Source organism: Neodiprion lecontei, chromosome 5 (genome assembly GCF_021901455.1).
Source record: "Neodiprion lecontei isolate iyNeoLeco1 chromosome 5, iyNeoLeco1.1, whole genome shotgun sequence".
In the NCBI taxonomy this organism is placed as follows: domain Eukaryota; kingdom Metazoa; phylum Arthropoda; class Insecta; order Hymenoptera; family Diprionidae; genus Neodiprion; species Neodiprion lecontei.
The window spans coordinates 29,940,910-29,958,011 of NC_060264.1; the positions used below are offsets into that span (position 1 = coordinate 29,940,910).

At 42.3% G+C, this 17,102-nt stretch overlaps 2 protein-coding genes across 4 annotated transcripts in view; one reads left to right on the plus strand and one right to left on the minus strand.

The window, feature by feature from the left end:
• LOC107221265 (homeobox protein OTX1 A-like) overlaps window positions 1-17,102 on the plus strand; it is a 60,528-nt gene that overhangs the window by 1,861 nt on the left and 41,565 nt on the right. The window lies entirely within an intron of this gene.
• The window catches only part of LOC124294734, a 147,981-nt gene continuing 132,053 nt past the window's right edge, over window positions 1,175-17,102 (minus strand). The window contains exons 3-4 of one of the 2 annotated variants that reach the window (XM_046741525.1): window positions 2,293-2,461; window positions 1,175-1,287 (exon numbers count right to left, since the gene is read on the minus strand). In XM_046741525.1, the coding sequence (XP_046597481.1) occupies window positions 1,232-1,287; window positions 2,293-2,461 (225 nt within the window). In that variant the 3' untranslated portion in view covers window positions 1,175-1,231. The remainder of the gene's footprint in view (window positions 1,288-2,292; window positions 2,462-17,102) is intronic. The other variant, XR_006904670.1, reaches the window with a different exon arrangement.

Here is a 17,102-nt window from a genome sequence, read left to right on the forward strand (position 1 = left end):
GATCCAACACGTGGACGCTGATATTTTGTCAGCCATGGTTATCGTCTCTACGTTACGCTTGTGTACAATACGGGCAATAGACTTGCCCGAAGACCTGCCTCAAATATTTATATCATTGTACCTACCTGTGTTCACTGATCACATCACCGCACACGACGAGAAACAAAATAAAAAACATGCTTTCGGTGTATCGGTCAGTGGTAAAAATGCGGTGAAGTGGAAAGTATGCTCTTTCCGATAGTATACCACTGATATTACAGCCGATGCAGTTGCAGTAACGACGGATTCGACCGACGGGATACTTTTGCAATTAAAATTCATCCTCGGACGCGATATTGCAGAGAAGAGAAAGAGACGTGTAACGACCCAGTCCTTTCACATGTCTGACGTTATTCGATCACCGACGAATCAGAGACTGTTGTACAGTTTCGAAGAACAATGAAGAACGACTTGTTTGATAAATTCACGAGAATTTCTATATATTAATAACGATAATGCGGGTGTAACTCGTAACCGAGGATGCGAAACGTGTTACTGGTGCTTATGTGGGACTAAATACCTACGTATAAAAAATAAAATAAAGAAACATTCGCGGGCTACATCGATTATCAATAGGAGTATTAATTTGCCCGCGTTCGAGCATCGTAATTTATACCGTATTCCGAATCTAGACGGACTAATTTCGCGTGTGAAACATACAAAGTCATACGAGGTCATCTCGTTTGCAAAACTTATTCGCGGCGTCTGCAAGCGATTAATCTTGCGAATGATCGAGAGCCGTAATGTCCCGAGGCTCGATGGTTGGCTGTATTTAATTGTTCCCAATCAACGCCGGCAACTCGCGCGTTGATATTTTATTCAGAACAGCGGTTTCACTCATTGTTGCCACGTCGCCGTTATTACACTGCCTTCGGAGCACATTCGTTCACCGACTAGAAGTGAAAACTCTGCAGAGTCATCCCGAGTAATCATCACTCGGTGAAGACACTGCGCGTGGCTTGCACCGCGTCTTTACACTTGCAATGATTCGTTGTCGCTTGTTACTTATTAGTTTGTAAATCATTGTTGCGCAATAATTCCAGCTAACCATTAGAAAAATTGTAGAAGGATAAGGAAAAAAGAAAAGAAAAAAAAAGAAAGAAAGAAGAAGAAGAAGAAGATGATCTCACCGTCTAAGCGTCTGTGAGAACGATGCTGGCAGGGGCGATTCTCCCGCGGATGTGCGGTTGGATTAATATTCTGGCTTGAAATGCTGGCAGCACTTTTCTTTTCGTCGTATTGAAGAAACTGTGAAAATAAAAGAAGGAAAATTAATTACCCAGGTATATTCGATCCGTGTGAAATTTAGGATTCGTCGGGATGACGTTGGAAACTTTACCGCAACGATGCATGTTTACTTTGCACGTTTGGGAATGTACGATGAACGAAACTTACTATTGGTATTTCGAGAAGTCAACTCCTTGAAAAGTCAATCTAATATTGCACGATAATTATGTTTTTTTCCTGATGTTTCGTTGCGATAACGTTACTAACTTCAACCTCATGAGGATCAAGGGTTGCAAAGCGTGATCGTATTTCAGTCGTTCCCGAACTAAAGACGACGAGAAAGAATTCTCGACTAATTGTCAATAGTACAACGCGATCGTCTCGTTTCCTCTTCTAACACCCGAAACCAGCTTACGTCACAGGCTTTAACCTGAACTTCGATTTTGTTTCCACTATCACACGAATTGCAGCAAGCTAATTTCATCACTTGAGGATCAAACGGTGTCTCAAAATGTACCTTCTTCAACAGACTGCTGCAATCTTACATTTCTCACGTCTTTCGTAATTCCAAAAATATTCAAACAGATTTTTAAACGATACCTGTCTTACCGAACTCTTCTAGCTACTGTAACAAATGAAATTTCTGTCAGTGCATGGTAGCTGAAATCACGGTTCAATCGCTCGACAGTTTTCCGACCATCCCCATATTTCGTAGTTATGGTTTAATAGAGTTGATATAAAGTCAACAGGCGCCGAGCAGCAAACGAAGTGAAAAGGCTCGCGTGCCTGAGTAAGTGGAAATGTAGTAAAGACTAAAATCTTTCGTGACTAATTTAGTGCCCCCTGCTTTTGCACGACGGCTTGATCGATCTGGGGCTGTTTCGTCGTCGACGCAATTTGTATGTGGATAGGTACATGTCCAACCTACATTGGCGATGCCATGGGCGAAGCAAATTTCGAGCATGGTATATGGCTGTGGGTGCTTTTGGACGCCGCCTGTTTATCGTTTCGTTCTTCATTTCGAACCTGCGTAAATGTTACGCCGGCCTCGATGCTCCCTGATATTATCCACAACCGGGCAGCAATGGAAACCATTCGTGGATTCGTGACGTGACCCCTTCTTCTTCCCTCCCCACATTTTTGTAAACTTTCTTCCCTCGCCGTTTGCCACGTGAATTTTCTTAATGTCTGCAAACTAAATCCATTTGAAACGCAGGGATAAGAGAGCGTGTAAAGTAGGCCTCGAGCGAAAATCGATCGATTTAACCGTAGAACGGTAACATTTTTTTTTTTTTTTTTTACTTATTTTAGTAACGGGGGTGAAAAAACTATTAAATTAAGGGTTCTATAGGATCTGATTTTCTTAGTTTTTTAATAAAGAATCACGCGGGATAGAAAAAAAAATAAAAAAACAACTTTTTGCCCAGGTACCAAAACACGGAAACGTAAGCTGTTCTCTTGTGGCAAATTTAGATTCTAAGGTTAATGCAAAGCTTCTACCCAATTGATAATGCGCGAGATTTTTTGCCATCGCGACAAGTTGGAGCGAAAGGCGTGCTTTTGACTAATTGTAAGAAAAATAACGCATTGAAATATAATAAGATGGAATAAATACTGTAACGGAAGAAAAAAAAAAAAAAAACGTTTCAAATATGTGTTTTAACATTTATAACAAAAAAGAATCGCGTCGACAAAAAACTGAATATTAATACTTATAGGTGTACGACTCGTTTATAATTACGCATAACGACTTCGGGTAAAACCTGAATGAATTTCAATGAAACAGATATTATAAGTAAATAACACGGTTATTTATACATACGTTATACCAGCGTCCGCATGTATGCGGAATGTGGGATAAAAGGTTATAGCTACCTCCATAAAAAAATCATCGACCCGATTTAACGATGAGTGAAAACGATCTTGGCAAATATAACCAGGATATTTGAGTAACCATTTATTCCGGTTATCACGCCTAGTTTTAACTACGTCTATTATACGTACAACTTTTCATAGCTGCGTCTACTACGTCCTATTTACAATTAATTTGAGTAACGATTGACACGAAAAAAAAAAAAAAAAAAAGGTCAGACTGAACGAAAAAAAATTGTCTCAATTATCAGATAATAATCTTACAAATAACCATTGTAATGTCGAATAATCGTTCTGACGAACTTTTATACGCGGATACACTAATTTTTACGAGTGCCGATTATTCGTAATTCTAATGTCAGGCCGAATGAATAAATTATGCTCGCCGTTTTTCTTCTAATAGGTACATATTACCAACGATTATACTTAGACACCGGTAGGTAATTTTCACTGTGCTTTATATTGATTTTTAACGACGTTTCATACCATAGTTATATAATCGACGCGATGCGTTTGGAAAGAATGATTCTGCTAATTATATTCAATTTGTTTTCTGTTCTTTAACGGTATATTCAAATATTTGTGCGTGATTAAATATGGATCATATGTTGCTAACTGTTAATTTCACGTATTACCATTCGACGGATAAGAAACAAAATATCTCTGAAACAAGATGTTATTTCATTCCTTGCATCACATAAGCCAAACGTGTATGAACGTTACTGGAATTACCTGAAATTATTAAAATAAAAACAATTATATTAAAACATCGACTAGTTGTTGTTAATTTTATTTTCTAATAACTTGTTGGAAACAATGACACAATGTTGATCATTAGAACGTAACAGTCGACTGAAACAATAAACGACGAGCGCGGTTACGTTCGGAAAATTGATGATATCCAGAATCCCACTATTAAAATTTGTAGTAGAACCATTTGACTGTTTACGTAGTTAACTGGAGAATTTCGCATATTTGGGTCGACTGTTTCACACAGCGAATGTTTCGCTCTTTTCACACACGCACAGATACAGTCACTGTCCACATGGTTGATCCAACGACGGTAAAGAAATGAAGAAATGGCATCGATCCTACGAAATCGCAATAGTAAATTGGAAAAATGGATAATAATAATTTATCCAGATGCGAAGTACCTACAGGTGGCATAAGAATGATCGTACGTTATAGGATGGCTCCTAATCTTAAGATTAAAACCCTAACCCAACCTAACTAACCTAATATCAAAGTTAAACTTAAACTACGAAACAAAACTTGAAGTTAGTACGAGTCTACTCGATAGTCGATAGTTAAAAATCACAAAACCCAATATTGATACTCTTGGTTTGAACTTTTTTTGAGTTGAGATGTATTATTCTTAATTTTCTGTTTTGCCAGTTATTTACTCCCTTCTAAAGCTTTCAAATTACTCGGTAATTAATTGAAGAATTTCACTGCGCAATGTAAACGTTAAAAAAAATATGTTCCGGCAATGGAATGCTACCACACCCCGTGAACGAGTATAGAATGGGACTGTCAGGCCCTTTTTTGCGTTCTAGATCCGACGATTTCGATACTTGGAGATGTATACAACAACGACGAAATCGTCAAAGGCACCAGGTTAAAAAATAGTCACTTTTACCAACTAACACCTCAATCAGCACTGAGAAAAATTTCATTTTTAACACAGTGATTAGAAAAATTGCGTAAAACAGGTATCGTTGAAAATAACTGTTTCAATATTGTTGGAATTACGAAAACCGAGGTACGCGTAAGCATCTTGCGCTATCGTCGATCCTTTTTCGGTTATTCGTCCGAAAGGACATTGACCAACCGATCCACAAACCTAATCGACTGAAGAATTGTAGTAGCAATAAAAAAAAAAAAGAAAGAACAGATTCGTTTAATTCGCTCGGAGCCGGAGACGGTGGACGTCGTCCTAGGACGACGAGCGTCGCTCTCGAGGATGACGATGACGAGGAGGATGAGGAGGAGGAGGTGGAGGACTCATCGCGAGGAGTCGGAGCCGACGGGGGGCAGCCGATGTCCCGGGGGACAATAAGCGCGAGGAATGCCCCGCGGTGCGGGACATGAAGACGTCACTCAGGAACGGGATCGACGGGGTCAGGTCGACCCGACCTACCGACCGACTCCGGCCAGCTGCGTCGCGCCCTCGACCATCCAGACTCTTTAGTCCCGAAACTCGGGACTTGCGGCTCCTTCGTGGAGAGAGGGTTATGCTTGGTTGTGTTATAGGTGGGCACGCAACTCCGGGTGATGCCAGGCGTGTCGAGTGACTCAGCAGCGAAAATGGTTTTGAATAAAAAAAAAAACATTCGGGACGCGGATGGATTTTTGTGCGCATCGGGGGTTTCGACTCTCGGGACCTCGAATCCGAAGTCCTGGATTTTTCAACTGCCGCAGACGCCGTCTCGAGAAAAAAAAAGAAAAACGGCAAAATTTGACGTTTTTGGCGTTTTTCACAAAAAGAAAAAAAAAAAAAAAAAAACTGCTGTTATCGGTAGATGAAAAATTCTACATGGAGTTATGTACCCTCGTTTACTGTCGGGAACGGGGTCTGATCAACGAATTAAGAAAAAACGAAATGTGTTAACAAAAATTCTCCAGACGACGTGGATAAGCGGAGTTACTTTTTCAAAATGCAACCGTATTCCGAATTGTCTTTAATTCGGAACTATTTTGAATGGACGAATCGGCTGATCGCAACTGCCGGGGAACCAAGGATTTACGTTTATTATTGTCGCATTTTCTTTTTTTTTTTTTTAAGTTTTTTATAATGCGATAATTTAGGGGTGCGGATCCCGAAATTGGGACTCGTTTGTTTCAAAGTTCGAGTAACTTGTGACTTGTAAATATATGATTGCCGAAAGTTTTTATACCGTTGTAAGTTTCCTCACAGATTATACTAAATGTTTATCAATTTCGTAAAAATGATTTTAACGCGGTGAAAAGAATTTGCGAAATAAATACTGGCATGGTACAGACACTTGTTTACAGTTTTATCAAGTATTCTGCTATCTCCTTTTTGAGGAGAATCAGTAAATCAAAACTATATCTTCATTCGTCATTCTCTGACATTCCTCTGTTACAGTTTAATTGTTTAAAAATAAAAGATACATATACACGAAGATATACAGAAGAGTGGGAGAGAGGGAGGGGGGATAATAATGCTGTTGGTTCTGGGATCGGGTTGATTGACTGACCGACTGACTGACTGACTGACTGACTGACGGGATTCTCGGTCAGCGTTTCTTTGCGAGGTATAGGAATCGGGGGTGGAGAATTCCATGTCTTCGCTCCTGGATCCAAACTATGTGGACACACGGGAATAAAGGCCCCCACAGAGGCTAATAACGAGACGCATTGTCGACGTTGTAAAACAGCTTTCGACGGGCCACCCTCAGGGTTCGGCGTTCATTTCCCCAATAGGCCCACCACCACCACCACCACCACCACCACCACCACCACCACCACCACCACCACCACCACCACCCCACCACCACCACCGCACAATACCCACCTCCCAATCATTAGTTTCACAAAACGCGGCATGAGCCCGTCGTGCGCCGTTACGGGACCTTGAAACTTACCTGCAATCTTCGACCCTCTCATTAGTGGTTGAAAAATTTCTATGTAACCCGTTTCTACACTAATTTTACGACAGATAATTTTGTCAAATACGTTCTTCGCTCTTGTTCGCCTCATCTTCTACGATGATCGATAGCTGTACTTGTGTTTGAGAGAAAACTATAAATTTTCAATATACACGGTAAAGGATTTGGCTCCCATGATGGAGATGATCTGAAAATTTGGATACGACAGCGGCGACAGCGACAGCGACAGCGGCAAAAACAGAAACAGCGACAGAAACAAAGACAGCAACAGCAACATAAACAACGATGGCAACAAGAACAAGAACAACAAAAACATCAACAACAAAAACAACAACAACAGATTTCAAGTTTATGTAACAATGAATCGTTGACAGGTTTTTTTTTTTTTAAGATACAGGTGAATCGAATTTAAAACGAGTTATGGCAATAAGATTTTAGCGATATAAATATAATCTATTTCGCGATTTTGTTGTCCAGGTTTTTTCCTTCTCGCGTCCAGTCGGGGAAAAAAAAATAGGCGAAGGGTGTGAAAATGTAGAAAGATTGGAAAACGGAAGGGTTATAAGTATGTAGAATGTTCGGTAAAATGAGAAAATGAAACGGTCGCGGTGTGGAATTTTTAAAAACGGGGCAATCTGTTTTTATACAAGTTTCTTAAAACGTAGAAAGTCAAAGTACAAGAAGTCAAAACATAAAATAGTTAAAATTCTAAATCTTCTATCACACTTAGGCTTTCGACATTTTTAATGATTCGGACATGCAAAGGGTTTGAAATTTTCGCGTATTTCAAAATTCTGTACTGCGATACTAGTGAAATTTTTATAAATATTTTCTAAATTTTTAACCGCAAAAAATGGTCAAAAAATGGAAGTGCAAATAAGAGGAAGCCTCTTTATGTGAGTATAATATATATATATATATATATATATTCGCTTACGGCGGGTTCGAGGCTCTAGAAAGTACGGAGGAAGGTTTTCTTTGGGTAAAACCCTCTTTTCTAGTTCTCGTCAAATTACGGTCAGTTGCGTCTTTGCACCTGTCCGAAGCTCTATACGTATGCCTTAACCTTATGTATGGAATATGGATGTAGCAGCCTGCTGCCGCATGCCACGCTTGTCATTTCTATACATACATAATTTAGATACCACGCATCCGTAGTCCGGGGTTCCTAGTTTTCTAACGGAATTTTTATACGTATACATATACTATATAATATATATAATATATATACATATACCATCCATTCTATCTGAATTTTTCTCTATTCCGTTATTAGGCAGGTATCCAAACTGGTGTATACAATATACGATATTAAAATATGATGTGTATTAGCCATCTCACGTCTTCCTACGTTGATTAAACGACTGTTCAAAACCATGCAAAACATCCGCTAAACACGGCATTAGAAACTCACCGTCGCACCGAGAAAACTATTAATATTAATATGGAAATGTAGGCAATTTTTTTTCCCCCTGCATACGGTGGTTAGAATTTTTCAAGCATAAAAAATTACGCTCCTTACGACTAGACTCGAGTTAAAGTTTATATGCCATGTTATATGCGTAGGTATAGCATGGGTACAAAATGTTGAGAAAAAAAAGTTTAAACCTTCTTTCGATCGTCGTGAAAATTTAAGCTGCCTTTTCGAGGTCTGGGAAATATATAATTATACCCCGCCACCCACGTACGTTGAGAATTCTTTCGAGATAAAAATTTTTGCCGGATTTAGAAATCTTTAAAAAATATAAAACACCGTCCGTCTATGTTAAACCCATTTGCTTTTTTCTACGCTATGGCGCGCGATATCGATTTTCGTTTTCAAACGATTTTCTCGAAATATAACGCACGTTAAATTATTGTCTTGTATAATATGAAACGGGGGTAAAATTTTCAGACAAATCGATCGCCGCTATTCATCAGGTATGTAAAATTATTCTCACATTGCGAGAAAAACGGCAATTTTCAAGACGGAAACAAACTGAATTTCTAAAAAAATGTCCAAAACATCTCAAAATCGTTCAAAAAATTTTTCTTCACTCAAATAAAGGCATTTCGAGTCAGTATTTTAATTACAAAGCGAACGTGTCAAAACAAATTAATATTGCAAATTTCGGTCAATTTTTTTGAAGATATACGCAAATATCGAATTATATGCGCAAAAACTATTTTTCGCACGTCCTGTACTGCACGGCAATTGGTGTTGTTTACTTTTTTATCGTAATTACCGTCGTAGAAAGAGAAAAAGAAAAAAAAAAAAAAAAAGAACGGCAACAACGAAACGTCAACAGAATGAAACGATAAACATAAAGACGATGAAGGAGAAGAAAAAATCTCACGAAGTGTCGTTACAGGTGAGATACGGAGAAGGAAAGAAAAAAAAAAAACGTCGCAACAACGTACGAGTGTACGCATAAGAGGGAATACCCACGAAACTCGAAGAGATTTGAGGATCCGGAGTCGCAGCAACGGCAGAAGCAAAGTTGAGGAGTCGCGGCGGCGGCGGCGGCGGCGCGAGAAGAAGCTGCAGACACAAGAGGTGTCTCCGGAGGCATCTCCGTATCTCTCCCCATCCCTCTCCGTTGAACGCCGCAGGTGTATGGGGTCCGAAAAGTTTCAGTAGGGCCCAACGCGGGGCGGCATATTTCATCCATTGTCGCTCCTCAACTCCGGCGGCGGCACTTTTCAACTTTTTATAGAGATTTTTATACCGCTATATCTATACCACGCCGCGGGAATATACCAGCGGGAGAAACCGGCAGCAGCGAGAAGAAGAAGAAGAAGAAGAAGAAGAAGAAGAAGAAGAAGAAGAGGAACAGCAGCAGCAGCAGCAGCAGCAGTCAGAAGACGAAGATCTTCTCTCTCTTCGTGAATATGAATAATAAGAACGGGTTTCCATCGCTCCTCGCTACGTTCCGTTTCGTTTCGTTTCGTTTCGTTTCGTTTCGTTTCGTTTAGCTCCGTTCGGTTCGGTTTGGTCCTCCCGCGCTGCGTTGGGACCCAAATAATATAACAGGTCCGAAGCAGCGGCGTGTCACTGACTGCGCTGGATGCCTCCGGATGAGCAGCTTCTTTGACTAGCTCGTCGAGGGGATGGAAGAATGAAATTAGCCGGACAATCGGCCTCGCGATACAAGGTGTACGAGACGGTCGTGGTGGTGCCGGGGGTCGTTCGTCCGGCGGCAACATCGGACCCCCCCTTTAATTGATCCCCGAAAACGGTCTGACGGATTAAAAGAATTCTTTTTTTTTCCTCTTCTTCTTCTTCTTCTTCTTTTTCTTAACCAGGTCTCTGAACTAGCTGTAACCAGTAGCGTAACCGGTGACTCTATGCCCGAGAGTGTGCTACGAACTGATTCGGTTTAATATTAATAGGTAGAGAGCGCGAGAGAGAGAGAAAAAAAAAATTAGACGGTAAATTTTCAATTACGCGCCGTTTTCAATCGTTATACGCGATTGACACTTTTTTGTTTTCTTTCTTTTTGTACAAAATACTCGTTCTACCAGATTGCAAAATTTCTTGCTATAATTTTATAGATTTATTTCGGAATGGTAAATTTAAAGAAAACTTTGTAGAGAATTTCACAGATTGATGAGAATATGATTGTATGAATTTATCGTCCTGACTCTACCTACGTATTTCTTATCTAGAGCTAGTAATATTGAAATAAAAAGAAATTTCAACGTTGATACTTTGTTTGATTTTCTTCAATATTTATTAAAATCCGTTCCAACTACAATCGAACACGAGCCTCGGGATGACCGAGGAAATTTTTGTCGGACGCAAAGCTTCGAGATCAGTAAATAAGTATAAAAATAGTGTTACAAAGGGTGAAATCTCACCCGTTTCGCCCCCCGCTTCTAATGTTTCGGTAGTCATCGTAGATAAAAGATGCACAAAGCTTTCGCGTATCGAAAGCTAGTTTAAGGTTGGCGCGCCGGGCATCATCGTCGTAAACAACAGTCTTGCTTCCGACTTGAAATTGCAAGCACGCAATATTTCCAAGCATTGAATTTCGCCGACTGATAACTTGACTATTTATTCTCTAACGCCTGCTCCGTTCGCTGAGAGAAATTTGTTAGTTCCGGTTACCGCTCGGTCCTTGACTATTTTCATTTTTTACCAAAGACTCGTTTTTCGTAACACCAACAATATTCAAACAGTTTTTTCAACGACACCTGTTTTACCGAATTCTTCTGGTTACCGTGACAAATGAATTTTTTCTCAGCGTCACAGGGGAGGTTCACCCCCTGCCCGACGGTGTCTTTCGCCGAATAAGTAGTCGGGGTGTGATAATCGAGAAAACACGGCGCGGCATGGCGGGAAGCAAATATCCTAGGCGCGGAGTCTAGGCGGTTAAAACTCTCGCCGAGGAATGCCGGGCACAAAGGTGTTGAGCTCATCGGAGGTGGGTGAGCTTCACGATGTGCCGTTGGAGCGGAGCTGTTTCACCGCGGTAACGCGAGTCGGGTTATAACTGTCGATATATTACTGTAACCGTCCGCGTCCCCGCGTACCTACCAAAGTGTGGGTGCGTCCGTGGGCCAGTTAAGGGTGAAAGGACGGGCATATTTTAACTTTATGGCCGTTCGTCGCTACTGTGCTCTGAACGCTGCGCTGCGTTGCGCTGTGTGTTGCGCTGCAGGCTTCGAATCGGCCCGACTGCCGCGGCCCGCTTGTCAGGCCCAGGGCTCCCCGGGCCTTGCCGGGCCCCACCGCTCATGTGTCATCCTTCCTCTGTGGCACGGCCCGAGAGCCGCGCTCGCCTCGCCTCTACGACCGATCCGAATCAACGATGGAATTTCACGCGCGTTTATCCCGCCTCGACTGGCTGCTTTTACCTTATCTGTACGCGTAATAACCGCCGAGGCTAATGCGCGTGCTCGATCCTACCTTCGATCTTCGACGATTCTAGCGGATATGTTAAATTGGTAGAAAAATTTACATTCATTTTATTTTTATTTTTTTTTCTTCTTCTTCTTTGTTTTACAATTGTACAATTTTACTTGGAATCTTGGAACGCGTACGTAAAAGTTTCACGATATTATACGTTATGTACTTCGCGCGGATTAGAACTAGACGTTTGAGCCCGGAATTGTGGATGCTGTTGGAGCTGTTAAAAAAAAAAAAAAATTAAATTTAATAAAATTCTTTTTCGAAACTACGTACGTGGTCGTGGCAAATTTTTGATCTTATTTCAATGACACTTGCAGCCATTATTCACTCTCCTCTTTAATCATTCGTTACAAGAAACAATGCTTGACCTTTTTACGCGTCAAATATACAAATGATTCGCGATAATGAATAAGAGGAAAAAAAAAACACAAAAAAAATATAGTTTTTTTTTTTTTTTTTTTTGCAGGGAAAATTTTTTAGTAATCACTTGTTGGTGTTCGAGTCAAAAACGTGATCGTACAATAGAAAGGTCACACTATCGAGATATTGAAGATACGGAGACCCAATTTGTCGTTCGATATAAAATTCAAAACCGTCGAGATATGAATTCATAAAAATATCCGAAAGCGAAAATACACGAGAAGTTATAATTCGTGATTTGTTTTGTTTTTACTCTGGCTTTCCGTATTTTAAATTACATTTCTCGATTGTGGTAAAAAATAAAAATATTCAAGGACCGAGCGGTAACCGGAACTAAAAATTTCTCTAATTGCGAACCCGCCTTACGTTACGAACGATCCAACTGTAATTAAAGAAAAGTAGAAGGAAATTTCCAATCTCCAGATTGATTAATTATTTGTATTCGAACACAGAATCTACGTTTACGAAATTCTTAAACTCGATCAGAGGGATGACCATCTGAAATTTACACATCAAACGCGCGAGGAGGATTTCTACCCGAGAAAGAAGCTCGCGAGGTCGTTAATTTATACAATTTGTTGAAGCTCGCGCGACACTCTCTATTCTATGTTCGTACAGCATGCGTATGCGTATAAAATTGTTCACGTACGCAGTCTCGGGCATACTCATACGAACGTGCGTATATTACGGGTGTATTTATAGCCTCTGCACCTACCTGGAGGCGGACGAGGAGAAGCTGCTGCCGCCTCGCCGGTCTGACTCCTGCAGACAGACGCCTCCTCCTTGTGCAGGACCGACGATGCGTCTGGATGCGCGTTGCCGCTCTTTTAAACCTTTTTTCCCCGAGATATTTATGGATGTAGTTTGTGACCCGCGCAGGCTTCGCTTCACCCCTTAATTAACGATTGTGCCACCGAACGTCGCGTTCGCCCCTTTCTCGCTCCCTCTCTTATCCTTCTCCCGTTGTCCTCGTCCTTCCACAGCCATTAGCGGCGTATCCGTATAACGCGTGCGTCTTGGCTAACGCAAGTGTGAGCTCGTAAAATAATGCACGTCGGAACAAGAATCGCGAGTTTCGTTTCGTTTCGATAGTTTTCGATCACGTGGGAGAGTGAAATTTTTGATTCGGTGGTTTTTTTTTTTTTTTCGTGTTTTTCTGCTCCATCGAATTTCGAACTATCAATTATGGCTACGCGTCGTTTTGTCGCGGGATTTTGACGAAATTTATGTAGGTACAGAACAAGTCGAGACCACTTTTTTTTTTTGTTTTTTATTTTTGCACTTAGATATTCATTTACTTACAGGTACGGGTAAATTATGAGGTTAAAATTCGTAACGTCGATGAAAAATCGTTGTTTCGCAACTTTGCGAGCGTCTTGAATTTCGTTAAACATATTCAGATTCGGGAAACTCGATTGGAAGTTCAATAATACAGATCTCGTTACTTCAAGCTGGTAAAAAATAACGAACGTCTTTTTTTATAAATTTTATTTTTGTTTTTACGAGTACCGGATGTCGGCACATTCAGAATATACGGTTTCGCAAAACCGCGAACCGACGTGAAAGCTTCGGGACAATTTTCAAGCTGTGTCAAGTTATTCAGGCCTATAAATGTCCGTTTTTTATTCGTCGCGTAATTTGTGGAAGCCCCTGGCTGGTCAGCGCGGTGGTAAAAAAAAAAAAAAAAAAATATCAAGTAGGTCGCGTACCGATTAGGTAGGTCAACAGACGGAGGTTTTTGAAGGGCGTTGACGCGTTCCGCCCGTGATATTTTCGTCTTTCGCGTTAATTCCAGATTGGCATTCTTGCAGCTTCCCGGGCGTCGATCCCCGCGAGAAAAGGCGAAGTAAGGAAGGAAGGAAGCAAGGGGCGGGGTGGGGGGGGGGGGGGAGAGGACGAAGAAGGGAATCGAGAAGTCGGATACTCGAGGGTGATGGAAAAAAAAAAGAAAAGAAAGAAAACGCGCGTAGTCCAATCGTTGCAAATTTGTCGGCGGTGGTTGAGCTCGAGGTTTAGACCTTGTAACGCGAAACGACTGAAATCATCGAGCCGTGAAGCTCGGCTAATGCTCTCTAAAAGCTCGACCAATAGCGCTATAAGGCTCGCAAACGGTGAACGGCGAAGGCAGGCGGGAAGAGAAAAAGAAACTAAAAAAGCGAGAATATACAACCCCCAATAAGGTATAGAAAATCCCAAGAGAGAGAGAGGGAGGGAGAGAGAGTTGATATCGCCGAGTAATTTGGCCCGGATTCGACTCCCCGTTCGTCACTCTTCGTCGAACATACAACGAGCAGGATTTTTCAGGCGGGGCCAAAACGAGGGTGCCGCGTAAGGTCGAAGGTTGGGGTCGAAACCCGCGAACGCGCCCCTCGTCGGATTTTGCGAATCAGAAATTACGAATCGGAAGGGCGACGCTTCCGAATCGGCTCCGGAACGGTCCTCAGCACTCCTTCGTCGAGCCAGTTGGGCGTGAGAGTTTGACATTCCGAGGTTACACCCCTCGGGCACAGTGTTCACCCCTCCGTAAGGAGCCTCGCAGAAGTTATGCAAACCTCCGGGATTCGATTGTCGTCTCGCCAAACAATGAAACACCGATTAGCGCCCACCCCCGACGATCTGAACCCTTTGTTCCGATTCGACTCGGCACCTTAATCAGCGCAGATCGACCACCTTGGATCCCTCGTCACAGGGTAGGTATCGATTTTTGAAAGGATGGAGCGTAGGTTGACGGTGGTCACGAATTATCATCCGTTCGGACCGTTCGCCGCGTGACTCACCGATCGGAGTTTAACTTTTTGGTCATCGTGAGACTCTCGACGTGAGAATAATGGAAGGATACGACAGTCCGGGCATGACTCTGGCTGTGAGCGTCGCCACGGCGTTATTTTTCAAAAGACATCTCCCGCAAGGTTGACACGTGTATAAGTGCACGGGTACAACGGACTTGGCGAATAAACGTCGGTGATCAGGGTACGGGGAGCATAACCGATAGAGATCGAATTCCCGGTGAGTTTTGACAGGAGGATCATACGGCGGGGTGGAAAGAAGCAGCGGCAGGTAGCAAGAGGCGGAATCCCGAGAAGTTATTCGATCCAGTTTTCGCACATGCGGGAGTAAATGATTCCGCTGTTTTGTCAACGGAGGAACGAAGAAGAGATCGGATCTCGCGGTGGACGTGAAGGGCTTGGGACCACCACGGACCCCGGGAGAATGGGCCTGGCAACGGTAACAGTAATTTGACGGTCTCGTATTTGTTGTGTTTGTTCACGGGCTCGTACCGGGTAAGTCGGCGTCCAGGTATAAAGCACAATGTCGCCTGGGTTGGTACCTACTCTGTTACTGCAACCCAGCGCTAAGTCTGCGGTGCGGTGGGACACAGGGCGCTGTTATGTACCTACCTTGCATTATGGTAGGGGAGGTAAACTTTCGGAAAGGACATTTTCTCGAAAAAGTGTTCAACGGCCCGTGAAGTGATGCAAAGTAGAAAAAAGGTCGGCGGTCTGGCTGGCTGCCGGTTCCTAAGTAGGTAGTTTTCTCGCACCCTCAGCGACGAACGTCAAGCAGCGGTACCCGGACATCAGAGATCGGATCGGTCCTCTCCTCACAACGCGTACCCATTTCGTCAGCGTGACACTAAAAGCCGCAACCCCTGTAATCTCGGAACTCCCGAGTCCTCCGGTCCTTCGGTCTCTTCTCGGCAAAGAGAGTGCACCAGTACCGACTATCTCGGTCGCGGTAACCCGAGCACGGCCATTCAGCTGCGGTTTTCACACAAAATTGTACGACCGATGCGGGTTTTCCCTCACCCTGCATTGAGTCCGGAGGCCCTCCGCTTATCTCGATGAGGTTTTTTGGCCTCCCGATCGCCGCCGCTCTCTGCAAACCTCTCGATTATTACCATGGACGATGGTGCGTCGTCAGGGTTCACAATGAGAGAAATTTTTAGTTCCGGTTACCGCTCGCTCCTTAACTATCTTCATTTTTTACCACAATCGAAAAATATAGTTCTAGGTAGGAAATGAAAATTAGTTTTCTAGCTGTTACCGGAAATTCTGGTATCCGTTACTGTTCCTTCTCATTACGATCGCTGTTGCTATGTCTTCTTGCAACTGTTCCGAAAATTTAACGCTCGTGCAACAATAAATTGACGTTAAAGCCTCGTTTAGCTGAAAAAGTAGAGTAAACCGAACAAACTGATATTGCGTTGCAATTACCAAAAAAGGATCGACGATAGCGCAAAATGGTTACGCGTACCTCGTTTTTCCTAATTCCAACAATATTCAAACAGTTTTTATTAACGATACCTGTTTTATTCAATTTTTCTAGTTACTGTAACAAATGAAATTTTTCCCGGTTCAGACGTAGCGGAAGAAATCAACATCATCAACGATTAGGGTCAAGGCGTGATTAACCCTAGTCACTTGCACGGGGTCCAGTTGACCCCGGCACCGACTTGAACGTACAATTTTAAAGGCAACGTACTTGAATCAGGGTTGTTTGTGCAAGTACAATGAAGAATGTTTGAAAAAGCTTAGAAGTCTCAGAGACCCCGTGTACGTGTTGCGCATTGTTTTACCTTTCTTGCTTCAAGAATTTCCCCCGCATCCTCCATCGTTTTTTGCTAAAACTAAGATTGGAATCTATTTCTGAATTGTTAAATTTTGTCTCAGAATTTCATAACGTCACGTTGTGTGCAATAACAACGCTGCGTAATTGGCTGGGGTTTGGGTGACCCCTTGTGAGTAATGTGGAAGTTTTCACAAGCGCGAGTGACTAAGGTTAAGGAACCCCAATTGGTCATTGTTTTGGAACACCGACAAGGAAGGTATATCTCAGGTGGTTCTCTCCGATTTGATTTCTCTTCTGATATGTTATAGTATGCTAAAAACTAAGCGACGCGTATTTTTTTTTATCCGCCATTGCACAATTTAAGAGGTTGAATCCACCCTCCAAAGTAAGGCATGTCAAGGTGCGCTTTGGCAGTTTCACCCACAAGAACATAATATTTTTTAAACAAT